This window comes from Haemorhous mexicanus, chromosome 28, assembly GCF_027477595.1.
Source record: "Haemorhous mexicanus isolate bHaeMex1 chromosome 28, bHaeMex1.pri, whole genome shotgun sequence".
Taxonomy (NCBI): domain Eukaryota; kingdom Metazoa; phylum Chordata; class Aves; order Passeriformes; family Fringillidae; genus Haemorhous; species Haemorhous mexicanus.
In genome coordinates, this window is record NC_082368.1 from 2358132 (window position 1) to 2384486 (window position 26355).

At 51.6% G+C, this 26355-nt stretch overlaps 1 protein-coding gene, 3 long non-coding RNA genes and 1 pseudogene across 4 annotated transcripts; all 5 read left to right on the forward strand.

Moving 5' to 3' along the window:
• Positions 1-4597: 4597 nt before the first annotated feature.
• LOC132339240 (uncharacterized) lies at positions 4598-5572 on the forward strand. Its single transcript, XR_009489623.1, has 2 exons — positions 4598-4633; positions 4943-5572. It is a non-coding gene; the product is annotated as an uncharacterized LOC132339240 (long non-coding RNA).
• A 3355-nt stretch (positions 5573-8927) lies between these two features.
• On the forward strand, positions 8928-9906 carry LOC132339144 (uncharacterized). Its single transcript, XR_009489606.1, has 2 exons — positions 8928-8964; positions 9275-9906. It is a non-coding gene; the product is annotated as an uncharacterized LOC132339144 (long non-coding RNA).
• Positions 9907-12457: 2551 nt separating this feature from the next.
• LOC132339143 (feather keratin Cos2-2-like) lies at positions 12458-13472 on the forward strand. The gene is made up of 2 exons (XM_059869228.1): positions 12458-12493; positions 12842-13472. Exon 2 carries the CDS (start codon positions 12863-12865, stop codon positions 13169-13171), a length of 309 nt encoding a protein of 102 aa, XP_059725211.1. The 5' UTR covers positions 12458-12493; positions 12842-12862; the 3' UTR covers positions 13172-13472.
• A 6784-nt stretch (positions 13473-20256) lies between these two features.
• LOC132339059 (feather keratin Cos2-2-like) lies at positions 20257-21369 on the forward strand (annotated as a pseudogene).
• A 3358-nt stretch (positions 21370-24727) lies between these two features.
• Positions 24728-25700, forward strand: LOC132339151 (uncharacterized). The gene is made up of 2 exons (XR_009489607.1): positions 24728-24763; positions 25070-25700. It is a non-coding gene; the product is annotated as an uncharacterized LOC132339151 (long non-coding RNA).
• The last annotated feature ends 655 nt before the right edge of the window (positions 25701-26355 follow it).

Below are 26355 nucleotides of genomic sequence, written 5' to 3' on the forward strand. Positions count from 1 at the left end.
CTTAGAGAAATAACCTTTCATGTAGGAAAGCACAGAGAATTAGCAAGGAAATGAAAAGGCAGAAGTACAGGAAGCCAGGATACGGCCCCTAATATTAACCGGAATGGTTCACACTGCACATGAGTTGGTCAGAAAATTATGACTTCCACAAAGGTGCTACTTGGCCTGAGGCAGGGCAGGACTGCTATAAAAGGCAGCCCAAGTCTCTGCTCTCTCACTCCACTTCTCTCACCTCCTTCTCCTCAGGAATCAGGTGAGTGGGAAGCCTCTTCTCCTCCTCCTCCTCCTCCTCCTCCTCCTCCTCCTCCTCCTCCTCCTCCTCCTCCTCCTCCTCCTCCTCCTGCTTCAAGAGCAGCTGTTGCCTGGCTGGAGGTCTCAGCTGAGAGGGGCTGTAGTAGCACAGTCCTGGGAGCTGCTTGTGCTGGGAGAGGGAAGGAGAGAGAAGGTCTTGGGCAGACAGAGAGAAGCTGGGACTTGGCTGAGGTGGCACCTGGGCTTTGAGCTGGGCACTACAATGTGGGCCAGGAGGGGCCTTGGCTGCAGGGTGTTTGGGTGCAGAGCTGCTTCTCATGTGTCCTCACTTTGTGCTTCTCCCTGCCTTCCATCCTAGGTGCACCTGTGACCCCGAGTCATGTCCTGCTGCAAGCCCTGTGACCCTTGCTGCCAGCCCTGTGGCCCCTGCCCACTGGCCAGCAGCTGCAATGAGTGCTGTGTCAGGCAGTGCCAGAGCTCCCACGTTGTCATTGAGCCGCCTGCTGTGCTGGTGACCCTGCCTGGGCCCATCCTCAGCTCCTTCCCACAGAACACCGCCGTGGGATCCTCCACCTCTGCTGCTGTTGGCAGCATCCTCAGCTCTCAGGGAGTGCCCATCAGCTCTGGGGGCTTTGACATCTCCTGCATCACCAACTGCTTTGGGAGCAGCAGATGCCGTCCCTGCTAAAGCTCCTGGATATATCCCCCGGCAGGAATGCTTAGGACATCATAAAATGGGATTGTGCAGGAAATTGAGCTACGGAAAGTTTGTTTAGAGCTTTGGACCATCACTTCACCGTTCTATTCTCCTCTCCTTTTCTGTCCCTCATCCCCCAAGGCACCCCAATGTGGACCTGCCATCCTTCCTTCGTCTGCAGAGCAATGCAAAGAACACCAAATGGGAGCTCCATCGTAGTGGCTGCTCCTGGTGCTCTCTGTGAGCCATCTGCTTTTCTTCTTTAAACTTATTAAAATTGTGTTGCATTTAAGCCTTGGTCTCTGAGTCATCTCTTGTTCTGGGGCAACTCCTCCACTTTTCTCAGGAAAAAGTTGGAGAATGCCATTTTTTGGGCTCTCTGCAGAAGATTTTTTTTTTTGGTGCCCTTTTCCTTTGCGCTGATGCAGAACACCCCTGGATACTTGGCAGCCAAAGGCCATCACGGAGACCTTAGCTCCAAAGGAGTGGGGATGGGAAACCAAAACGTCTTGGGACAGCCCACAACTCACTTCTTCCTATCCTTCCTTCATTTCCTGGCCTAGGTCCTGTGCCCAGGAAACCTGGGAACAGGGAGATGAGATCCAAACCTCACACCGTCCCTCAGCACTCGGAAGGTCCCAGCTGCTGCCCAGACATGCAGGGCTGAGGGGATTCACAAATAAGGATTGGTAACCAAATACCTCCAATTTCCTTTTGTTCTACACAACCACTGCACATCACAGAAAAGACAGCTACCCCAGCTTTCTCCAAAATCCTTCTAAGGTCCCGGGTCTGCCTGCATGCACACACTTTATGATGTCCTGCTCATGTTCTGCCTCGAGCTTCTGTCTTACACCTGTCTGGCGTCAAGTTGGAAAGACAAGTCAGTGAGTCAGAGTCAGAGAGTCAAGGTCAGGATGAGATCTCATGACTGTATTCAAGGTCCAACAAGATCCAGCGATTCCCCAGGTTTTTTTGTAGAGGTAAGGGAAGTCCCGAGTCAAGCTGGGAAGTCAAATATATGTCAGAGTCCAAACAGAGCTTGGTAAGGTCCATGTCCAGATACAGGCACAGATGTGTCACAGATGGAGCTGTGACTCTGTTCAGGTCCAAGTACTAGAATTTTAGCTTGAGACCTCCTCCTGTGGGAATATAAGTTGGAACTGACTGGGCTGAAGCCTCCTGGCAGCATCATCTGTCAAGGTTCCCAGCAAGGCCACAGACTTAGTTTAAAAGGCAGGTGTCTGCTAAGGAAGGCAGGATCCTCCTTTGGAATGGAAAATGTAAACCCCCTCCCTCCAATTTATTAAAACTTTGAAATTAGGTGGCTTTCAGGAAAACATATGAGACGAGGGAGAGCAGTTCTTTCCTAGTATGTATAATAAGGCAAACAAATAACAACACCAGCATTCCCGCCAATCAGAACCACACACCCAGTCCCGCCCACTCTTGGCTGCAGGTGATTTCCCCTTTAGTGCACCTCCAGGCACAGCCAGCAGGGGTGCTGCTGGCTCCCAGCCAGGCAGGGCATGTGCAATGATTCCCCCATGGTAGCAGAGGGCGCTGTGGTGCGAGCTCAGGGGTCATGCAGTTATGGCGGCTTGACCGAGACGAAAGGGATGGAAGAAAGGCTTTGCTTTACAAAGCCCAAGGAGCAGCTGATCCAAAAGCCCCAGCTGCACCCTCAGGATCTGCAAGCTGAAACGGCAGGAATGAGTAAAAATCCTGGGCTCGTGAACGAGATCTATCAGAGGCTCTGCAGCAGTACATGGACCTTCTGGATGTCTCAGCCGGCAGGGGCTGCAGGCCTACAGGGCAGCAAAACCCAGAGCAGTGCCAAAGAAGCAGCAGGCACCCAACAGTGGCAGCTGGACTCCAAGCAGTGCAAGGAAAGGCAGGGTGGGGATTCTGAGCCCTGGAACATAAGGTGGAAAGTCCCTCTTTTACTGAGGTAGAGGGTTAACAAAGTCTCAGTACAAGGACTGCTCTTATGAGCAGAGCTCCACTGACTGTAGAAGAAAGGCAGCAGGAGAACGAACCCTGAAGTGGCAACAAATTCCCCCCCCAGTGCTGCAGTGTCTCACCCCTCAGAAAGCTGAGAGAGAAAAGAGACGGAGGCTTCACCCAACCCCATTTTCCCACTCCGAATATCTCAGCATCTCTGGCCTCCAGGAGAAACCTACCATTAAGAGAAGCACAGCCAGATGCCCTCCTCCACTGAGATTGGACAATTCTTTTCTCTTTCTTAAGTATCCAGTCGTTAATGTTTCCTAGCAGGTTATGGGACAAAATTCCTGGAGGAAGAAGAAAGAAAAGGAAAGATTCTAACCCTCAACTTCTTCTAAAGTGTAGGAAGCGGCACCCAGCTATGATATGTGGTTATTTCTCACAGCAGAGCAACACCTCAATAAGGGTTCCTTTGGTCCAAGAACCATTTGCTGGGCAGTCAGAGCCCTGCTCAGTCAGCACAAGGCTGCTAAGATGTAGAAGTGCAGAAAGCACTGGCCTGGAGACAGGAGGAGCCCATGTCCCATCCTGGCTACCAGCCTACATTCCACCAGAAGGGGATCCACTCAATGATAATAACCTGCAGAAGTGGGCAGGCTGCCTTGCTCTTTCTTCCTCTCCATAAAACAAGAAATGGAGAGTGCAGGAGGCAGAAGTTGATTTCTGTGCAGGTTCTTTGCTACCTTCAAGCCATGACCATTCTGCTGTAGATTCCATACAAATCACCATTGCTGATGGCAAAGGAAACACTTTCTGAGATCATGAACACTCCAGGGAAGAGTCCTGATGCTCTGACCTGCACATGCCTTCAGGAGGGTACGCCAAGCATAGAAAGATGCATGTGTGCTCAAACACTCCAGCACGGAATAATGCAAAGGTCTGTGTGGACACACAGAGTCATCAGAGAGTCAAGAAAAGACAGAAAAGCTGTGCAGTTCCGAGAAATCTGCTGACAATATACTGGAGGCAGGAGTGGAAGAAAATTACCCAGCTATCCTTGAAAAGGATCAGGTCCCAGACAACTGCTGCTATTCCCAGAGGACCCACAGACAGTGCACAGAAAGATGATGAGCCAAATGAGGCAAACGCATCTGTTCTCTGAGCACTGTTAGAGTAGCAACAGGTTTCAACCCTCCCAGCAGATGCAGACCTACGTGCAAGAGTGAGTGACCATCATGGAGAGATGGGAAAAGCAACAGAAAACGATGTGTCAGGACCCCTCACATGGCAGTCTTTGGGCACGTGGGCAAGAAAGCACAAGACTGACACCCATTTCCTGACAACGTGGACAAATCCAAACCCACAGGAATGACACAGGAGAACATATTTGTCCATAGAGGATGCTGCCAGCTGATGGTCTGAGCATTCTAAATGCACCCAGCATTGTTTTTGCCCAGGAAACCCTTGAATCTCTCATCCCAGCACTTAGAGAAATAACCTTTCATGTAGGAAAGCACAGAGAATTAGCAAGGAAATGAAAAGGCAGAAGTACAGGAAGCCAGGATATGGCCCCTAATATTAACCGGAATGGTTCACACTGCACATGAGTTGGTCAGAAAATTATGACTTCCACAAAGGTGCCTCTGGGCCTGAGGCAGGGCAGGACTGCTATAAAAGGCAGCCCAAGTCTCTGCTCTCTCACTCCACTTCTCTCACCTCCTTCTCCTCAGGAATCAGGTGAGTGGGAAGCCTCTTCTCCTCCTCCTTCTGCTGCTGCTGCTTCAAGACCAGGACTTGCCTGGCTGGAGATCTCAGCTGAGAGGGGCTGTCCTAGCCCAGGGCTGGGAGCCGCTTGTGCTGGGAGAGGGCAGGGGAGAGAAGGTCTTGTGCAGACAGAGAGAGGCTGGGACTTGGCTGAGGTGGCACCTGGGCTTTGAGGTGGGCACTCCAATGTGGGCCAGGAGGTGCCTTGGCTGCAGGGTGTTTGGGTGCACTGCTGCTTCTCATGTGTCCTCACTTTGTGCTTCTCTCTGCCCTCCGTGCCAGGTGCACCTGTGACCTCAAGCCATGTCCTGCTGCAAGCCCTGTGACCCCTGTGGCCAGTCCTGTGGCCCCTGCCCGCTGGCCAGCAGCTGCAATGAGTGCTGTGTCAGGCAGTGCCAGAGCTCCCACGTTGTCATTGAGCCGCCTGCCGTGCTGGTGACCCTGCCCGGCCCCATCCTCAGCTCCTCCCCACAGAACACCGCCGTGGGATCCTCCACCTCTGCTGCTGTTGGCAACATCCTCAGCTCTCAGGGAGTGCCCATCAGCTCTGGGGGCTTTGACATCTCCTGCATCACCAACTGCTTTGGGAGCAGCAGATGCCGTCCCTGCTAAAGCTCCTGGATATATCCCCCGGCAGGAATGCTTAGGACATCATAAATTGGATTGTGCAGGAAATTTAGCTACGGAAAGTTTGTTTAGAGCTTTGGACCATCACTTCACCGTTCTATTCTCCTCTCCTTTTCTTTCCCTCATCCCCCAAGGCACTCCAATGTGGACCTGCCATCCTTCCTTCCTCTGCAGAGCAATGCAAAGAACACCAAATGGGAGCTCCATCTTAGTGGCTGCTCCTGGTGCTCTCTGTGAGCCATCTGCTTTTGATCTTTAAACTTATTAAAATTGTGTTGCATTTAAGCCTTGGTCTCTGAGTCATCTCTTGTTCTGGGGCAACTCCTCCACTTTTCTCAGGAAAAAGTTGGAGAATGCAATTTTTTGGGCTCACTGCAGAAGATTTTTTTTTTGGTGCCCTTTTCCTTTGCGCTGATGCAGAACACCCCTGGATACTTGGCAGCCAAAGGCCATCACGGAGACCTTAGCTCCAAAGGAGTGGGGATGGGAAACCAAAACGTCTTGGGACAGCCCACAACTCACCTCTTCCTATCCTTCCTTCATTTCCTGGCCTAGGTCCTGTGGCCAGGACACCTGGGAAGAGGGAGATGAGATCCAAACCTCACACCGTCCCTCAGCACTCGGAAGGTCCCAGCTGCTGCCCAGACATGCAGGGCTGAGGGGATTCACAAATAAGGATTGGTAACCAAATACCTCCTATTTCCTTTTGTTCTACACAACCACTGCACATCATAGACAAGACATCTACCCCAGCTTTCTCCAAAATCCTTCTAAGGTCTTGGGTCTGCATGCATGCACACACTTTATGATGTCCTGCTTATGTTCTGCCTCGAGCTTCTGTCTTACACCTGTCTGGCGTCAAGTTGGAAAGACAAGTCAGTGAGTCAGAGTCAGAGAGTCAAGGTCAGGATGAGATCTCATGACTGTATTCAAGGTCCAACAAGATCCAGCGATTCCCCAGGTTTTTTTGTAGAGGTAAGGGAAGTCCCGAGTCAAGCTGGGAAGTCAAATATATGTCAGAGTCCAAACAGAGCTTGGTAAGGTCCATGTCCAGATACAGGCAAAGATGTGTCACAGATGGAGCTGTGACTCTGTTCAGGTCCAAGTACTAGAATTTAAGCTTGAGACCTCCTCCTACGGGAATATAAGTTGGACCTGACTGGGCTGAAGCCTCCTTGCAGCATCATCTGTCAAGGTTCCCAGCAAGGCCACAGTCTTGGTTTAAAAGACAGGTGTCTGCTAAGGAAGGCAGGATCCTTCTTTGGAATGGAAAATGTAAACCCCCTCCCTCCAATTTATTAAAACTTTGAGATTAGGTGGCTTTCAGGAAAACATATGAGACGAGGGAGAGCAGTTCTTTCCTAGTATGTATAATAAGGCAAACAAACAACAACACCAGCATTCCCGCCAATCAATACCACACACCCAGTCCCGCCCACTCTTGGCTGCAGGTGATTTCCCCTTTAGTGCACCTCCAGGCACAGCCAGCAGGGGTGCTGCTGGCTCCCAGCCAGGCAGGGCATGTGCAATGATTCCCCCATGGTAGCAGAGGGCGCTGTGGTGCGAGCTCAGGGGTCATGCAGTTATGGCGGCTTGACCGAGACGAAAGGGATGGAAGAAAGGCTTTGCTTTACAAAGCCCAAGGAGCAGCTGATCCAAAAGCCCCAGCTGCACCCTCAGGATCTGCAAGCTGAAACGGCAGGAATGAGTAAAAATCCTGGGCTGGTGAACGAGATCTATCAGAGGCTCTGCAGCAGTACATGAACCTTCTGGATGTCTCAGCCGGCAGGGGCTGCAGGCCTACAGGGCAGCAAAACCCAGAGCAGTGCCAAAGAAGCAGCAGGCACCCAACAGTGGCAGCTGGACTCCAAGCAGTGCAAGGAAAGGCAGGCTGGGGATTCTGAACACTGAACATATGGTGAAAAGTCTCTCTTTTTGTGAGGTAGAGGGTTAACGAGGTCTCAGTGCAATGACTGCCATTATGAGCAGAGGTCTACTCACAGTAGAAGAAAGGCAGCAAGCGAAGGAGCCCCAAAATGGTGACAAATTCTTCCCACAGCACTGCAGCCTCTCTCCCCTCTGAAAGTGGAGAAGGAAAAAGAGCCAGGGGTTGCACGCAATCACATTTTCCCACTCCAAAAAGCTCGGCATCTCTGCCCTCCAGGAGAAACCCTCAGATACAAAAAGTGCAGCCAGATGCCCTCCTCCACTGAAATTGGCTACTTATTTTTTCTATCATAAGTACGCAGTCATTATTTTTTCCTACCAAGTGATGGGAAAAAATTTTTTCAGGAAGAAAAAGCAAAACCAAAAGATTCTAACCCTCAACTTCTTCGAATTTGTAGGGAGCAGCACTCAGCTATGATATGTAGGTAGATCCACCAGTCCTATATCTCACAGCAGAGCACCACCTCAATAAGGGTTGCTTTGGTCCAAGAACCATTTCCTGGGGGGGGTCTCACCCCTGCTCAGTCAGCACGAGGCTGCTCAAGTGTAGAAGAGCAGCTAGCACTGGCCTGGAGACAGGAGGAGCCCGTGTCCAATACTGGCTACCAGCCTACGTTCCACCAGAAGGGGATCCACTCAATGATAACAACCTGCAGAAGTGGGCAGGCTGCCTTGCTCTTTCTCCCTCTCCAAGAGAAATGGAGAGTGCAGGAGGCAGAAGTTGATTTCTGTGCAGGTTCTTTGCTACCTTCAAGCCATGACCATTCTGCTGTAGATTCCATACAAATCACCATTCCTGATAGCAAAGGAAACACTTTCTGAGATCATGAACACTCCAGGGAAGAGTCCCACTGCTCTGACCTGCACATGCCCTCAGGAGGGTCACATCAAGCATGTATGCTCAAAAACACCAGCATGGAGTAATGCAAAGATCTGTATGCTCACACAGGGTCAGCAGAGAGTCAAGAACAGACAGAAATGATGTGCAGTTCTGGGAACTCTGCTGATGAGATACTGGGGAAAAGTCTGACAGAAAATTACTCAGATATCCTTGACCAGGATCAGGTCCCAGACAACTGCTGCTATTCCCAGAGGACCCACAGACAGTGCACAGAAAGATGATAAGACAAATGAGGCCAGTGAAATTTGTCTCTGAGCACTGCTAAAGAAACAATAGGGTCCATCCCACCTAGCAGATGCAGACCTGTGTGCAAGAGTGAGTGACCATCATGGAGAGATGGGAAAAGCAACCGAAAACGATGTGTCAGGACCCCTCACATGGCAGTCTTTGGGCACGTGGGCAAGAAAGCACAAGACTGACGCCCACTTCCTGACAACGTGGACAAACCAAACCCACAGGAATGACACAGGAGAACATATTTGTCCATAGAGGATGCTGCCAGCTGATGGTCTGAGCATTCTAAATGCACCCAGCATTGTTTTTGCCCAGGAAACCCTTGAATCCATCATCCCAGCACTTAGAGAAATAACCTTTCATGTAGGAAAGCACAGAGAATTAGCAAGGAAATGAAAAGGCAGAAGTACAGGAAGCCAGGATATGGCCCCTAATATTAACCGGAATGGTTCACACTGCACATGAGTTGGTCAGAAAATTATGACTTCCACAAAGGTGCCTCTGGGCCTGAGGCAGGGCAGGACTGTTATAAAAGGCAGCCCAAGTCTCTGCTCTCTCACTCCACTTCTCTCACCTCCTTCTCCTCAGGAATCAGGTGAGTGGGAAGCCTCTTCTCCTCCTCCTTCTGCTGCTGCTGCTTCAAGACCAGCACTTGCCTGGCTGGAGATCTCAGCTGAGAGGGGCTGTCCTAGCCCAGGGCTCGGGAGCTGCTTGTGCTGGGAGAGGGAAGGAGAGAGAAGGTCTTGGGCAGACAGAGAGAGGCTGGGACTTGGCTGAGGTGGCTGCTGGGCTTTGAGCTGGGCACTCCAATGTGGGCCAGGAGGGGCCTTGGTTGCAGGGTGTTTGGGTGCACTACTGCTTCTCATGTGTCCTCACTTTGTGCTTCTCCCTGCCTTCCATCCTAGGTGCACCTGTGACCTCAAGCCATGTCCTGCTGCAAGCCCTGTGACCCCTGTGGCCAGTCCTGTGGCCCCTGCCCGCTGGCCAGCAGCTGCAATGAGTGCTGTGTCAGGCAGTGCCAGAGCTCCCACGTTGTCATTGAGCCGCCTGCCGTGCTGGTGACCCTGCCCGGCCCCATCCTCAGCTCCTCCCCACAGAACACCGCCGTGGGATCCTCCACCTCTGCTGCTGTTGGCAACATCCTCAGCTGTGGCGGAGTGCCCATCAGCTCTGGGGGCTTTGACATCTCCTGCATCACCAACTGCTTTGGGAGCAGCAGATGCCGTCCCTGCTAAATCTGCTGACAATGTCTTCCAACATGAACGCCCAATACTTCAAATCCTGGTTTTGGACAGGAGATAGAGTTTCAGAAAATCGTATTTCAAGCTTTGGATCATCTCATCTTTGTTCTATTCTCCTCTCCTTTTCTGTCCCTCACTCCCCAAGGCAGTCTAGTGTGGATCTGCCTTTCTTTCTACCTCTGCAGAGCAGTGCAAAGTATACCACAAGGGAGTGCCATCATAGTGGCTGCTCCTGGTGCTCTCTGTGGCCCATCTCTTTTTCTTCTTTCAACTTATTAAAACTGTTTTGCATTCAAGCCTTGGTCTCTGAGTCGTCTCTGTTCTAGCGCAACTTCTCCAGTCTGTTCAGGAAAAAGGTGGAGAACTCAATGTTTGGGGCTCGCTTCAGTGGATTTTTTGGTGCCCTTTTCCTTTGGAGTTGATGAAGAACATCCCTGGCTACTTGGCAGCCAAAGGCCATCATGGAGACTTTATCTCCAAAGGAGTGGGGACGGGAGACCACAATGCCTGGGGACAGCCCACAACTCACCTCTTCCTATCCTTCCTTCATTGCCTGGCCTAGGGCCTGTGACCACAACACCTGGGAACAGGGAGATGAGATCCAAACCTTACACAGTGCCCTCAGCACTCAGCAGGGCAAGGCTGCTGCCCAGACATGCAGGGCTGAGGGGACCGCACCTCTGGTCACAGCCAGCAGGGGGCCTGCTGGCCCTGGCCGGGCGCGATGTGTGCAATGACTCCCCCATGGCAGCAGAGGGTGCTGTGGTGCGAGCTTGGGGGTTATGTGGTAATGGCGGCTTGACTGAGACAGGAAGGGATGGAAAAAAGGTTTTGCTTTAGAAAGCCTGAGGGGCAGCTGATCCACTGCCCCAGCTGGACTCTCAGGATCTGCAAGCTGGAACAGCAGGAACGAGTAAAAATCCCGGGATGGTGGATGATCCGTATTGTAACCTCTGGTGCCGTAGCTGTGACTGCGGAATGTCTCAACAAGCAGGGGTGACAGTGCAACAGAACCCAGAGCAGTGCCAAAGAAGCAGCAGGGGCCCAACAGTGACAGCCCGGCTCCAAGCAGTGCAAGGAAACGCGGTGTGGGGGTTTCTGAGCACCTGGACTTATGGTGAAAAGTCCCTCTTTTACTGAGGCAGAGGGTTAACAAGGTCCTAGTACAATGGCTACTCCCATGAGCAGAGCACCACTCAGAGTAGAGGAATGGCAACAGGAGACTGAACACTAAAGTGGTAACAAATTCTCCCCACAGCGCTGCAGCCTCTCTCCGCTCTGAAAGCAGAGAGAGAAACAGAGTCAGGGGCTGCACTCAGGCCCATTTTCCCACTCCAACTATCTCGGCATCTCTGGCCTCCAGTAGAAACCCTCAGATATGAGAAGTGCAGCCAGATGCCCGCCTCCCCTGAGATTGGCCACTTCTTTTTTCTTTCATAAGTACCCAGTCATTAGTCTTGCCCAGCAAGTTATGGGACAAAATTCCTTAAGGAGAAAGAATAAAATGAAAAGATTCTAAACCTTAAGAGCCTCTAAAGAGAGGGAAGGACACTCAGCTATGATATATGGGTAGATCTAGCTGTCTTATATCTCACAGCACAGCAACACCTCAATATGGGTTCCTTTGGTCCAAGAACCATTTGCTAGGGGGTCTCACCCCTGCTCAGTCAGCAGCAGACTACTGAGATGTACAAGTGCAGCTAGCATAGCCTGGACAGAAGGAGCCTGTGTCCCATACTGGCTACCAGCCTACGTTCCACCAGAAGGGGATCCATTCAATGATAACAACCTGCAGAAGTGGGCAGACTGCCTTGCTCTTTCTCCCTCTCCAAAAAACAAAGAGAATGTAGGAGGCAGAAGCTGATTTCTGTGCTGGTTCTCTGCCAGCTTGAAGCCATAACCATTCTGCTGTAGATTCCATACAAAGAGCCATTCCTGATGGCAAAGGAAATATCTTTCTCTCTGAGACCGTGAACACTCCAGGGAAGAGTCCCACTGCTCTGACCTGCACATGCCCTCAGGAGGGTCGCCCTAGCACAGAATGTTGCACGTGTGGTCAAACACACCAGCATGGAATAATGCAAAGAACTGCATGGTCACACAGGGTCAGCAAAGAGTCAAGAACAGACAGAAATGATGTGCAGTTCTGGGAACTCTGCTGATAAGATATTGGGGAAAAGTCTGAAGAAAATTACTCAGATATCGTTGAAAAGGATCAGGTCCCAGACAACTGCTGCTATTCCCAGAGGACCCACAGACAGTGCACAGAAAGATGATGAGCCAAATGAGGCAAAAGCATCTGTTCTCTGAGCACTGTTAGAGTAGCAACAGGGTTCAACCCTCCCAGCAGATGCAGACCTGTGTGCAAGAGTGAGTGACCATCATGGAGAGATGGGAAAAGCAACAGAAAATGATATGTCAGGACCCCTCACATGGCAGTCTTTGGGCACGTGGGCAAGAAAGCACAAGACTGACGCCCACTTCCTGACAACGTAGACAAACCAAACCCACAGGAATGACACAGGAGAACATATTTGTCCATAGAGGATGCTGCCAGCTGATGGTCTGAGCATTCTAAATGCACCCAGCATTGTTTTTGCCCAGGAAACCCTTGAATCCATCATCCCAACATTTAGAGAAATAACCTTTCATGTAGGAAAGCACAGAGAATTAGCAAGGAAATGAAAAGGCAGAAGTACAGGAAGCCAGGATATATCCCCTAATATTAACCGGAATGGTTCACACTTCACATGAGTTGGTCAGAAAATTATGACTTCCACTAAGGTGCTACTTGGCCTGAGGCAGGGCAGGACTGCTATAAAAGGCAGCCCAAGTCTCTGTCTCTCACTCCACTTCTCTCACCTCCTTCTCCTCAGGAATCAGGTGAGTCCGAAGCCTCTTCTCCTCCTCCTCCTCCTCCTCCTCCTCCTCCTCCGCCTCCTCCTCCTCCTCCTCCTGCTCCTGCTTCAAGAGCAGCTGTTGCCTGGCTGGAGATCTCAGCTGAGAGGGGCTGTCCTAGCCCAGGGCTGGGAGCTGCTTGTGCTGGGAGAGGGAAGGAGAGAGAAGGTCTTGGGCAGACAGAGAGAAGCTGGGACTTGGCTGAGGTGGCACCTGGGCTTTGATCTGGGCACTCCAATGTGGGCCAGGAGGGGCCTTGGTTGCAGGGTGTTTGGGTGCACTACTGCTTCTCATGTGTCCTCACTTTGTGCTTCTCCCTGCCTTCCATCCTAGGTGCACCTGTGACCTCAAGCCATGTCCTGCTGCAAGCCCTGTGACCCCTGTGGCCAGCCCTGTGGCCCCTGCCCGCTGGCCAGCAGCTGCAATGAGTGCTGTGTCAGGCAGTGCCAGAGCTCCCACGTTGTCATTGAGCCGCCTGCTGTGCTGGTGACCCTGCCTGGCCCCATCCTCAGCTCCTCCCCACAGAACACCGCCGTGGGATCCTCCACCTCTGCTGCTGTTGGCAACATCCTCGGCTGTGGCGGAGTGCCCATCAGCTCTGGGGGCTTTGACATCTCCTGCATCACCAACTGCTTTGGTGGCAGCAGATGCCGTCCCTGCTAAAGCTCCTGGATATATCCCCCGGCAGGAATGCTTAGGACATCATAAAATGGGATTGTGCAGGAAATTGAGCTACGGAAAGTTTGTTTAGAGCTTTGGACCATCACTTCACCGTTCTATTCTCCTCTCCTTTTCTGTCCCTCATCCCCCAAGGCACCCCAATGTGGACCTGCCATCCTTCCTTCCTCTGCAGAGCAATGCAAAGAACACCAAATGGGAGCTCCATCTTAGTGGCTGCTCCTGGTGCTCTCTGTGAGCCATCTGCTTTTCTTCTTTAAACTTATTAAAATTGTGTTGCATTTAAGCCTTGGTCTGTGAGTCATCTCTTGTTCTGGGGCAACTCCTCCACTTTTCTCAGGAAAAAGTTGGAGAATGCAATTTTTTGGGCTCACTGCAGAAGATTTTTTTTTTTGGTGCCCTTTTCCTTTGCGCTGATGCAGAACATCCCTGGATACTTGGCAGCCAAAGGCCATCACGGAGACCTTAGCTCCAAAGGAGTGGGGATGGGAAACCAAAACGTCTTGGGACAGCCCACAACTCACCTCTTCCTATCCTTCCTTCATTTCCTGGCCTAGGTCCTGTGGCCAGGACACCTGGGAAGAGGGAGATGAGATCCAAACCTCACACCGTCCCTCAGCACTCGGAAGGTCCCAGCTGCTGCCCAGACATGCAGGGCTGAGGGGATTCACAAATAAGGATTGGTAACCAAATACCTCCAATTTTGCCTTTTGTTCTACACAACCACTGCACATCACAGACAAGAGAGCTACCCCAGCTTTCTCCAAAATCCTTCTAAGGTCCCGGGTCTGCCTGCATGCACACACTTTATGATGTCCTGCTCATGTTCTGCCTCGAGCTTCTGTCTTACACCTGTCTGGCGTCAAGTTGGAAAGACAAGTCAGTGAGTCAGAGTCAGAGAGTCAAGGTCAGGATGAGATCTCATGACTGTATTCAAGGTCCAACAAGATCCAGCGATTCCCCAGGTTTTTTTGTAGAGGTAAGGGAAGTCCCGAGTCAAGCTGGGAAGTCAAATATATGTCAGAGTCCAAACAGAGCTTGGTAAGGTCCATGTCCAGATACAGGCACAGATGTGTCACAGATGGAGCTGTGACTCTGTTCAGGTCCAAGTACTAGAATTTTACCCTGAGACCTCCTCCTGTGGGAATATAAGTTGGACCTGACTGGGCTGAAGCCACCTGGCAGCATCATCTGTCAAGGTTCCCAGCAAGGCCACAGACTTAGTTTAAAAGGCAGGTGTCTGCTAAGGAAGGCAGGATCCTCCTTTGGAATGGAAAATGTAAACCCCCTCCCTCCAATTTATTAAAACTTTGAAATTAGGTGGCTTCCAGGAAAACATATGAGACGAGGGAGAGCAGTTCTTTCCTAGTATGTATAATAAGGCAAACAAACAACAACACCAGCATTCCCGCCAATCAATACCACACACCCAGTCCCGCCCACTCTTGGCTGCAGGTGATTTCCCCTTTAGTGCACCTCCAGGCACAGCCAGCAGGGGCGCTGCTGGCTCCCAGCCAGGCAGGGCATGTGCAATGATTCCCCCATGGTAGCAGAGGGCGCTGTGGTGCGAGCTCAGGGGTCATGCAGTTATGGCGGCTTGACCGAGACGAAAGGGATGGAAGAAAGGCTTTGCTTTACAAAGCCCAAGGAGCAGCTGATCCAAAAGCCCCAGCTGCACCCTCAGGATCTGCAAGCTGAAACGGCAGGAATGAGTAAAAATCCTGGGCTGGTGAACGAGATCTATCAGAGGCTCTGCAGCAGTACATGGACCTTCTGGATGTCTCAGCCGGCAGGAGCTGCAGGCCTACAGGGCAGCAAGACCCAGAGCAGTGCCAAAGAAGCAGCAGGCACCCAACAGTGGCAGCTGGGCTCCAAGCAGTGCAAGGAAAGGCAGGGTGGGGATTCTGAACACTGAACATATGGTGAAAAGTCTCTCTTTTTGTGAGGTAGAGGGTTAACGAGGTCTCAGTGCAATGACTGCCATTATGAGCAGAGGTCTACTCACAGTAGAAGAAAGGCAGCAAGCGAAGGAGCCCCAAAATGGTGACAAATTCTTCCCACAGCACTGCAGCCTCTCTCCCCTCTGAAAGTGGAGAAGGAAAAAGAGCCAGGGGTTGCACGCAATCACATTTTCCCACTTCAAAAAGCTCGGCATCTCTGCCCTCCAGGAGAAACCCTCAGATACAAAAAGTGCAGCCAGACGCCCTCCGCCACTGAAATTGGCTACTTATTTTTTCTATCATAAGTACGCAGTCATTATTTTTTCCTACCAAGTGATGGGAAAAAATTTTTTCAGGAAGAAAAAGCAAAACCAAAAGATTCTAACCCTCAACTTCTTCTAATTTGTAGGGAGCAGCACTCAGCTATGATATGTAGGTAGATCCACCAGTCCTATATCTCACAGGAGAGCACCACCTCAATAAGGGTTGCTTTGGTCCAAGAACCATTTCCTGGGGGGGGGGTCTCACCCCTGCTCAGTCAGCACGAGGCTGCTCAAGTGTAGAAGAGCAGCTAGCACTGGCCTGGAGACAGGAGGAGCCCGTGTCCCATCCTGGCTACCAGCCTACATTCCACCAGAAGGGGATCCACTCAATGATAATAACCTGCAGAAGTGGGCAGGCTGCCTTGCTCTTTCTCCCTCTCCATAAAACAAGAAATGGAGAGTGCAGGAGGCAGAAGTTGATTTCTGTGCAGGTTCTTTGCTACCTTCAAGCCATGACCATTCTGCTGTAGATTCCATACAAATCACCATTCCTGATAGCAAAGGAAACACTTTCTGAGATCAGGAACACTCCAGGGAAGAGTCCCACTGCTCTGACCTGCACATGCCCTCAGGAGGGTCACATCAAGCATGCATGCTCAAAAACACCAGCATGGAGTAATGCAAAGATCTGTATGCTCACACAGGGTCAGCAGAGAGTCAAGAACAGACAGAAATGATGTGCAGTTCTGGGAACTCTGCTGATGAGATACTGGGGAAAAGTCTGACAGAAAATTACTCAGATATCCTTGACCAGGATCAGGTCCCAGACAACTGCTGCTATTCCCAGAGGACCCACAGAGAGTGCACAGAAAGATGATAAGCCAAATGAGGCCAGTGAAATTTGTCTCCGAGCACTGCTAAAGAAACAATAGGGTCCATCCCACCTAGCAGATGCAGACCTGTGTGCAAGAGTGAGTGACCATCATGGAGAGATGGGAAAAGCAACAGAAAACGATGTGTCAGGACCTCTCACATGGCAGTCTTTGGGCACGTGGGCAAGAAAGCACAAGACTGACGCCCACTTCCTGACAACGTGGACAAAACCAAACCCACAGGAATGACACAGGAGAACATATTTGTCCATAGAGGATGCTGCCAGCTGATGGTCTGAGCATTCTAAATGCACCCAGCATTGTTTTTGCCCAGGAAACCCCTGAATCTCTCTTCCCAGCACTTAGAGAAATAACCTTTCATGTAGGAAAGCACAGAGAATTAGCAAGGAAATGAAAAGGCAGAAGTACAGGAAGCCAGGATACGGCCCCTAATATTAACCGGAATGGTTCACACTGCACATGAGCTGGTCAGAAAATTATGACTTCCACTAAGGTGCTACTTGGCCTGAGGCAGGGCAGGACTGCTATAAAAGGCAGCCCAAGTCTCTGCTCTCTCACTCCACTTCTCTCACCTCCTTCTCCTCAGGAATCAGGTGAGTGGGAAGCCTCTTCTCCTCCTCCTTCTGCTGCTGCTGCTTCAAGAGCAGCTGTTGCCTGGCTGGAGATCTCAGCTGAGAGGGGCTGTTCTAGCCCAGGGCTGGGAGCTGCTTGTGCTGGTAGAGGGAAGGAGAGAGAAGGTCTTGTGCAGACAGAGAGAGGCTGGGACGTGGCTGAGGTGGCACCTGGGCTTTGAGCTGGGCACTCCAATGTGGGCCAGGAGGGGCCTTGGCTGCAGGGTGTTTGGGTGCACTGCTGCTTCTCATGTGTCCTCACTTTGTGCTTCTCTCTGCCCTCCGTTCCAGGTGCAACTGTCACCCAGAGCCATGTCCTGCTGCAAGCCCTGTGACCCCTGTGGCCAGTCCTGTGGCCCCTGCCCGCTGGCCAGCAGCTGCAATGAGTGCTGTGTCAGGCAGTGCCAGAGCTCCCACGTTGTCATTGAGCCGCCTGCTGTGCTGGTGACCCTGCCTGGCCCCATCCTCAGCTCCTCCCCACAGAACACCGCCGTGGGATCCTCCACCTCTGCTGCTGTTGGCAACATCCTCAGCTGTGGCGGAGTGCCCATCAGCTCTGGGGGCTTTGACATCTCCTGCATCACCAACTGCTTTGGTGGCAGCAGATGCCGTCCCTGCTAAAGCTGCTGGCAATGTCTTCCAACATGAACGCCCAATACTTCAAAGCCTGGTTTTGGACAGGAGATAGAGTTTCAGAAAATCGTATTTCAAGCTTTGGATCATCTCATCTTTGTTCTATTCTCCTCTCCTTTTCTGTCCCTCACTCCCCATGGCAGTCTAGTGTGGATCTGCCTTTCTTTCTACCTCTGCAGGGCAGTGCAAAGTATACCACAAGGGAGTGCCATCATAGTGGCTGCTCCTGGTGCTCTCTGTGGCCCATCTCTTTTTCTTCTTTCAACTTATTAAAATTGTTTTGCATTCAAGCCTTGGTCTCTGAGTCATCTCTGTTCTAGCGCAACTTCTCCAGTCTGTTCAGGAAAAAGGTGGAGAACTCAATGTTTGGGGCTCGCTTCAGTGGATTTTTTGGTGCCCTTTTCCTTTGGAGTTGATGAAGAACATCCCTGGCTACTTGGCAGCCAAAGGCCATCATGGAGACTTTATCTCCAAAGGAGTGGGGACGGGAGACCACAATGCCTGGGGACAGCCCACAACTCACCTCTTCCTATCCTTCCTTCATTGCCTGGCCTAGGGCCTGTGACCACAACACCTGGGAACAGGGAGATGAGATCCAAACCTTACACAGTGCCCTCAGCACTCAGCAGGGCAAGGCTGCTGCCCAGACATGCAGGGCTGAGGGGACCGCACCTCCGGTCACAGCCAGCAGGGGGCCTGCTGGCCCTGGCCGGGCGCGATGTGTGCAATGACTCCCCCATGGCAGCAGAGGGTGCTGTGGTGCGAGCTTGGGGGTTATGTGGTAATGGCGGCTTGACTGAGACAGGAAGGGATGGAAAAAAGGTTTTGCTTTAGAAAGCCTGAGGGGCAGCTGATCCACTGCCCCAGCTGGACTCTCAGGATCTGCAAGCTGGAACAGCAGGAACGAGTAAAAATCCCGGGATGGTGGATGATCCGTATTGTAACCTCTGGTGCCGTAGCTGTGACTGCGGAATGTCTCAACAAGCAGGGGGCGACAATGCAACAGAACCCAGAGCAGTGCCAAAGAAGCAGCAGGGGCCCAACAGTGACAGCCCGGCTCCAAGCAGTGCAAGGAAACGCGGTGTGGGGGTTTCTGAGCACCTGGACTTATGGTGAAAAGTCCCTCTTTTACTGAGGCAGAGGGTTAACAAGGTCCTAGTACAATGGCTACTCCCATGAGCAGAGCACCACTCAGAGTAGAGGAATGGCAACAGGAGACTGAACACTAAAGTGGTAACAAATTCTCCCCACAGCGCTGCAGCCTCTCTCCGCTCTGAAAGCAGAGAGAGAAACAGAGTCAGGGGCTGCACTCAGGCCCATTTTCCCACTCCAACTATCTCGGCATCTCTGGACTCCAGTAGAAACCCTCAGATATGAGAAGTGCAGCCAGATGCACGCCTCCCCTGAGATTGGCCACTTCTTTTTTCTTTTATAAGTACCCAGTCATTAGTCTTGCCCAGCAAGTTATGGGACAAAATTCCTTAAGGAGAAAGAATAAAATGAAAAGATTCTAAACCTTAAGAGCCTCTAAAGAGAGGGAAGGACACTCAGCTATGATATGTGGGTAGATCTAGCTGTCTTATATCTCACAGCACAGCAACACCTCAATACGGGTTCCTTTGGTCCAAGAACCATTTGCTAGGGGGTCTCACCCCTGCTCGGTCAGCAGCAGACTACTGAGATGTACAAGTGCAGCTAGCATAGCCTGGACAGAAGGAGCCTGTGTCCCATACTGGCTACCAGCCTACGTTCCACCAGAAGGGGATCCATTCAATGATAACAACCTGCAGAAGTGGGCAGACTGCCTTGCTCTTTCTCCCTCTCCAAAAAACAAAGAGAATGTAGGAGGCAGAAGCTGATTTCTGTGCTGGTTCTCTGCCAGCTTGAAGCCATAACCATTCTGCTGTAGATTCCATACAAAGAGCCATTCCTGATGGCAAAGGAAATATCTTTCTCTCTGAGACCGTGAACACTCCAGGGAAGAGTCCCACTGCTCTAACCTGCACATGCCCTCAGGAGGGTTACCCTAGCACAGAATGTTGCACGTGTGGTCAAACACACCAGCATGGAGTAATGCAAAGAACTGCATGGTCACACAGGGTCAGCAAAGAGTCAAGAACAGACAGCAATGATGTGCAGTTCTGGGAACTCTGCTGATAAGATACTGGGGAAAAGTCTGAAGAAAATTACCCAGCTATCCTTGACCAGGATCAGGCCCCAGTCAACTGCTGCTATTCCCAGAGGACCCACAGACAGTGCACAGAAAGATGATGAGCCAAATGAGGCAAACGCATCTGTTCTCTGAGCACTGTTAGAGTAGCAACAGGGTTCAACCCTCCCAGCAGATGCAGACCTACATGCAACAGTGAGTGACCATCATGGAGAGATGGGAAAAGCAACAGAAAACGATGTGTCAGGACCCCTCACTTGGCAGCCTTTGGGCACGTGGGCAAGAAAGCACAAGACTGACGCCCACTTCCTGACAACGTGGACAAACCAAACCCACAGGAATGACACAGGAGAACATATTTGTCCATAGAGGATGCTGCCAGCTGATGGTCTGAGCATTCTAAATGCACCCAGCATTGTTTTTGCCCAGGAAACCCTTGAATCCATCATCCCAACATTTAGAGAAATAACCTTTCATGTAGGAAAGCACAGAGAATTAGCAAGGAAATGAAAAGGCAGAAGTACAGGAAGCCAGGATACGGCCCCTAATATTAACCGGAATGGTTCACACTGCATATGAGTTGGTCAGAAAATTATGACTTCCACTAAGGTGCCTCTGGGCCTGAGGCAGGGCAGGACTGCTATAAAAGGCAGCCCAAGTCTTTGCTCTCTCACTCCACTTCTCTCACCTCCTTCTCCTCAGGAATCAGGTGAGTGGGAAGCCTCTTCTCCTCCTCCTCCTCCTCCTCCTCCTCCTCCTCCTCCTCCTGTTCCTGCTTCAAGAGCAGCTGTTGCCTGGCTGGAGATCTCAGCTGAGAGGGGCTGTCGTAGCACAGTCCTGGGAGCAGCTTGTTCTGGGAGAGGGGCAGGGGAGAGAAGGTCTTGTGCAGACAGAGAGATCTGGGACTTGGCTGAGGTGGCTGCTGGGCTTTGAGCTGGGCACTCCAATGTGGGCCAGGAGGTGCCTTGGCTGCAGGGTGTTTGGGTGCAGAGCTGCTTCTCATGTGTCCTCACTTTGTGCTTCTCCCTGCCCTCCGTGCCAGGTGCACCTGTGACCCAGAGCCATGTCCTGCTGCAAGCCCTGTGACCCCTGTGGCCAGTCCTGTGGCCCCTGCCCGCTGGCCAGCAGCTGCAATGAGTGCTGTGTCAGGCAGTGCCAGAGCTCCCACGTTGTCATTGAGCCGCCTGCCGTGCTGGTGACCCTGCCCGGCCCCATCCTCAGCTCCTCCCCACAGAACACCGCCGTGGGATCCTCCACCTCTGCTGCTGTTGGCAACATCCTCAGCTGTGGCGGAGTGCCCATCAGCTCTGGGGGCTTTGACATCTCCTGCATCACCAACTGCTTTGGGAGCAGCAGATGCCGTCCCTGCTAAAGCTCCTGGATATATCCCCCGGCAAGAATGCTTAGGACATCATAAAATGGGATTGTGCAGGAAATTGAGCTACGGAAAGTTTGTTTAGAGCTTTGGACCATCACTTCACCGTTCTATTCTCCTCTCCTTTTCTGTCCCTCATCCCCCAAGGCACCCCAATGTGGACCTGCCATCCTTCCTTCCTCTGCAGAGCAATGCAAAGAACACCAAATGGGAGCTCCATCTTAGTGGCTGCTCCTGGTGCTCTCTGTGAGCCATCTGCTTTTCTTCTTTAAACATATTAAAATTGTGTTGCATTTAAGCCTTGGTCTCTGAGTCATCTCTTGTTCTGGGGCAACTCCTCCACTTTTCTCAGGAAAAAGTTGGAGAATGCCATTTTTTGGGCTCACTGCAGAAGATTTTTTTTTTTGGTGCCCTTTTCCTTTGCGCTGATGAAGAACATCCCTGGATACTTGGCAGCCAAAGGCCATCACGGAGACCTTAGCTCCAAAGGAGTGGGGATGGGAAACCAAAACGTCTTGGGACAGCCCACAACTCACCTCTTCCTATCCTTCCTTCATTTCCTGGCCTAGGTCCTGTGGCCAGGACACCTGGGAAGAGGGAGATGAGATCCAAACCTCACACCGTCCCTCAGCACTCGGAAGGTCCCAGCTGCTGCCCAGACATGCAGGGCTGAGGGGATTCACAAATAAGGATTGGTAACCAAATACCTCCAATTTTGCCTTTTGTTCTACACAACCACTGCACATCACAGACAAGAGAGCTACCCCAGCTTTCTCCAAAATCCTTCTAAGGTCCCGGGTCTGCCTGCATGCACACACTTTATGATGTCCTGCTCATGTTCTGCCTCGAGCTTCTGTCTTACACCTGTCTGGCGTCAAGTTGGAAAGACAAGTCAGTGAGTCAGAGTCAGAGAGTCAAGGTCAGGATGAGATCTCATGACTGTATTCAAGGTCCAACAAGATCCAGCGATTCCCCAGGTTTTTTTGTAGAGGTAAGGGAAGTCCCGAGTCAAGCTGGGAAGTCAAATATATGTCAGAGTCCAAACAGAGCTTGGTAAGGTCCATGTCCAGATACAGGCACAGATGTGTCACAGATGGAGCTGTGACTCTGTTCAGGTCCAAGTACTAGAATTTTACCCTGAGACCTCCTCCTGTGGGAATATAAGTTGGACCTGACTGGGCTGAAGCCTCCTGGCAGCATCATCTGTCAAGGTTCCCAGCAAGGCCACAGACTTAGTTTAAAAGGCAGGTGTCTGCTAAGGAAGGCAGGATCCTCCTTTGGAATGGAAAATGTAAACCCCCTCCCTCCAATTTATTAAAACTTTGAAATTAGGTGGCTTTCAGGAAAACATATGAGACGAGGGAGAGCAGTTCTTTCCTAGTATGTATAATAAGGCAAACAAATAACAACACCAGCATTCCCGCCAATCAATACCACACACCGAGTCCCGCCCACTCCTGGCTGCAGGTGATTTCCCCTTTAGTGCACCTCCAGGCACAGCCAGCAGGGGCGCTGCTGGCTCCCAGCCAGGCAGGGCATGTGCAATGATTCCCCCATGGTAGCAGAGGGCGCTGTGGTGCGAGCTCAGGGGTCATGCAGTTATGGCGGCTTGACCGAGACGAAAGGGATGGAAGAAAGGCTTTGCTTTACAAAGCCCAAGGAGCAGCTGATCCAAAAGCCCCAGCTGCACCCTCAGGATCTGCAAGCTGAAACGGCAGGAATGAGTAAAAATCCTGGGCTGGTGAACGAGATCTATCAGAGGCTCTGCAGCAGTACATGGACCTTCTGGATGTCTCAGCCGGCAGGGGCTGCAGGCCTACAGGGCAGCAAGACCCAGAGCAGTGCCAAAGAAGCAGCAGGCACCCAACAGTGGCAGCTGGGCTCCAAGCAGTGCAAGGAAAGGCAGGCTGGGGATTCTGAACACTGAACATATGGTGAAAAGTCTCTCTTTTTGTGAGGTAGAGGGTTAACGAGGTCTCAGTGCAATGACTGCCATTATGAGCAGAGGTCTACTCACAGTAGAAGAAAGGCAGCAAGCGAAGGAGCCCCAAAATGGTGACAAATTCTTCCCACAGCACTGCAGCCTCTCTCCCCTCTGAAAGTGGAGAAGGAAAAAGAGCCAGGGGTTGCACGCAATCACATTTTCCCACTCCAAAAAGCTCGGCATCTCTGCCCTCCAGGAGAAACCCTCAGATACAAAAAGTGCAGCCAGATGCCCTCCTCCACTGAAATTGGCTACTTATTTTTTCTATCATAAGTACGCAGTCATTATTTTTTCCTACCAAGTGATGGGAAAAAATTTTTTCAGGAAGAAAAAGCAAAACCAAAAGATTCTAACCCTCAACTTCTAATTTGTAGGGAGCAGCACTCAGCTATGATATGTAGGTAGATCCACCAGTCCTATATCTCACAGCAGAGCACCACCTCAATAAGGGTTGCTTTGGTCCAAGAACCATTTCCTGGGGGGGGGGTCTCACCCCTGCTCAGTCAGCACGAGGCTGCTCAAGTGTAGAAGAGCAGCTAGCACTGGCCTGGAGACAGGAGGAGCCCGTGTCCCATCCTGGCTACCAGCCTACGTTCCACCAGAAGGGGATCCACTCAATGATAACAACCTGCAGAAGTGGGCAGGCTGCCTTGCTCTTTCTCCCTCTCCAAGAGAAATGGAGAGTGCAGGAGGCAGAAGTTGATTTCTGTGCAGGTTCTTTGCTACCTTTAAGCCATGACCATTCTGCTGTAGATTCCATACAAATCACCATTCCTGATAGCAAAGGAAACACTTTCTGAGATCAGGAACACTCCAGGGAAGAGTCCCACTGCTCTGACCTGCACATGCCCTCAGGAGGGTCACATCAAGCATGCATGCTCAAAAACACCAGCATGGAGTAATGCAAAGATCTGTATGCTCACACAGGGTCAGCAGAGAGTCAAGAACAGACAGAAATGATGTGCAGTTCTGGGAACTCTGCTGATGAGATACTGGGGAAAAGTCTGACAGAAAATTACTCAGATATCCTTGAAAAGGATCAGGTCCCAGACAACTGCTGCTATTCCCAGAGGACCCACAGAGAGTGCACAGAAAGATGATAAGCCAAATGAGGCCAGTGAAATTTGTCTCTGAGCACTGCTAAAGAAACAATAGGGTCCATCCCACCTAGCAGATGCAGACCTGTGTGCAAGAGTGAGTGACCATCATGGAGAGATGGGAAAAGCAACAGAAAACGATGTGTCAGGACCCCTCACATGGCAGTCTTTGGGCACGTGGGCAAGAAAGCACAAGACTGACGCCCACTTCCTGACAACGTGGACAAACCAAACCCACAGGAATGACACAGGAGAACATATTTGTCCATAGAGGATGCTGCCAGCTGATGGTCTGAGCATTCTAAATGCACCCAGCATTGTTTTTGCCCAGGAAACCCCTGAATCTCTCTTCCCAGCACTTAGAGAAATAACCTTTCATGTAGGAAAGCACAGAGAATTAGCAAGGAAATGAAAAGGCAGAAGTACAGGAAGCCAGGATATGGCCCCTAATATTAACCGGAATGGTTCATACTGCACATGAGCTGGTCAGAAAATTATGACTTCCACTAAGGTGCCTCTGGGCCTGAGGCAGGGCAGGACTGCTATAAAAGGCAGCCCAAGTCTCTGCTCTCTCACTCCACTTCTCTCACCTCCTTCTCCTCAGGAATCAGGTGAGTGGGAAGCCTCTTCTCCTCCTCCTCCTGCTGCTACTTCAATAGCAGCTCTTGCCTGCCTGGAGGTCTCAGCTGAGAGGGGCTGTCGTAGCACAGGGCTGGGAGCTGCTTGTGCTGGGAGAGGGGCAGGGGAGAGAAGGTCTTGTGCAGACAGAGAGATCTGGGACTTGGCTGAGGTGGCTGCTGGGCTTTGAGCTGGGCACTCCAATGTGGGCCAGGAGGTGCCTTGGCTGCAGGGTGTTTGGGTGCACTGCTGCTTCTCATGTGTCCTCACTTTGTGCTTCTCCCTGCCTTCCATCCTAGGTGCACCTGTGACCCAGAGCCATGTCCTGCTGCAAGCCCTGTGACCCCTGTGGCCAGTCCTGTGGCCCTGCCCGCTGGGCAGCAGCTGCAATGAGTGCTGTGTCAGGCAGTGCCAGAGCTCCCACGTTGTCATTGAGCCGCCTGCTGTGCTGGTGACCCTGCCCGGCCCCATCCTCAGCTCCTCCCCACAGAACACCGCCGTGGGATCCTCCACCTCTGCTGCAGTTGGCAGCATCCTCAGCTGTGGCGGAGTGCCCATCAGCTCTGGGGGCTTTGACATCTCCTGCATCACCAACTGCTTTGGTGGCAGCAGATGCCGTCCCTGCTAAATCTGCTGGCAATGTCTTCCAACATGAACGCCCGATACTTCAAAGCCTGGTTTTGGACAGGAGATAGAGTTTCAGAAAATCGTATTTCAAGCTTTGGATCATCTCATCTTTGTTCTATTCTCCTCTCCTTTTCTGTCCCTCACTCCCCAAGGCAGTCTAGTGTGGATCTGCCTTTCTTTCTACCTCTGCAGAGCAGTGCAAAGTATACCACAAGGGAGTGCCATCATAGTGGCTGCTCCTGGTGCTCTCTGTGGCCCATCTCTTTTTCTTCTTTCAACTTATTAAAATTGTTTTGCATTCAAGCCTTGGTCTCTGAGTCGTCTCTTTTCTAGCGCAACTTCTCCAGTCTGTTCAGGAAAAAGGTGGAGAACTCAATGTTTGGGGCTCGCTTCAGTGGATTTTTTGGTGCCCTTTTCCTTTGGAGTTGATGAAGAACATCCCTGGCTACTTGGCAGCCAAAGGCCATCATGGAGACTTTATCTCCAAAGGAGTGGGGACGGGAGACCACAATGCCTGGGGACAGCCCACAACTCACCTCTTCCTATCCTTCCTTCATTGCCTGGCCTAGGGCCTGTGACCACAACACCTGGGAACAGGGAGATGAGATCCAAACCTTACACAGTGCCCTCAGCACTCAGCAGGGCAAGGCTGCTGCCCAGACATGCAGGGCTGAGGGGACCGCACCTCCGGTCACAGCCAGCAGGGGGCCTGCTGGCCCTGGCCGGGCACGATGTGTGCAATGACTCCCCCATGGCAGCAGAGGGTGCTGTGGTGCGAGCTTGGGGGTGATGTGGTAATGGCGGCTTGACTGAGACGGGAAGGGATGGAAAAAAGGTTTTGCTTTAGAAAGCCTGAGGGGCAGCTGATCCACTGCCCCAGCTGGACTCTCAGGATCTGCAAGCTGGAACAGCAGGAACGAGTAAAAATCCCGGGATGGTGGATGATCCGTATTGTAAC

Bases quoted from the DNA above. Each gene is read 5' to 3' on its own strand.
- LOC132339143 (XM_059869228.1), top strand. From the start codon at position 12,863: ATGTCCTGCTGCAAGCCCTGTGACCCCTGTGGCCAGCCCTGTGGCCCC.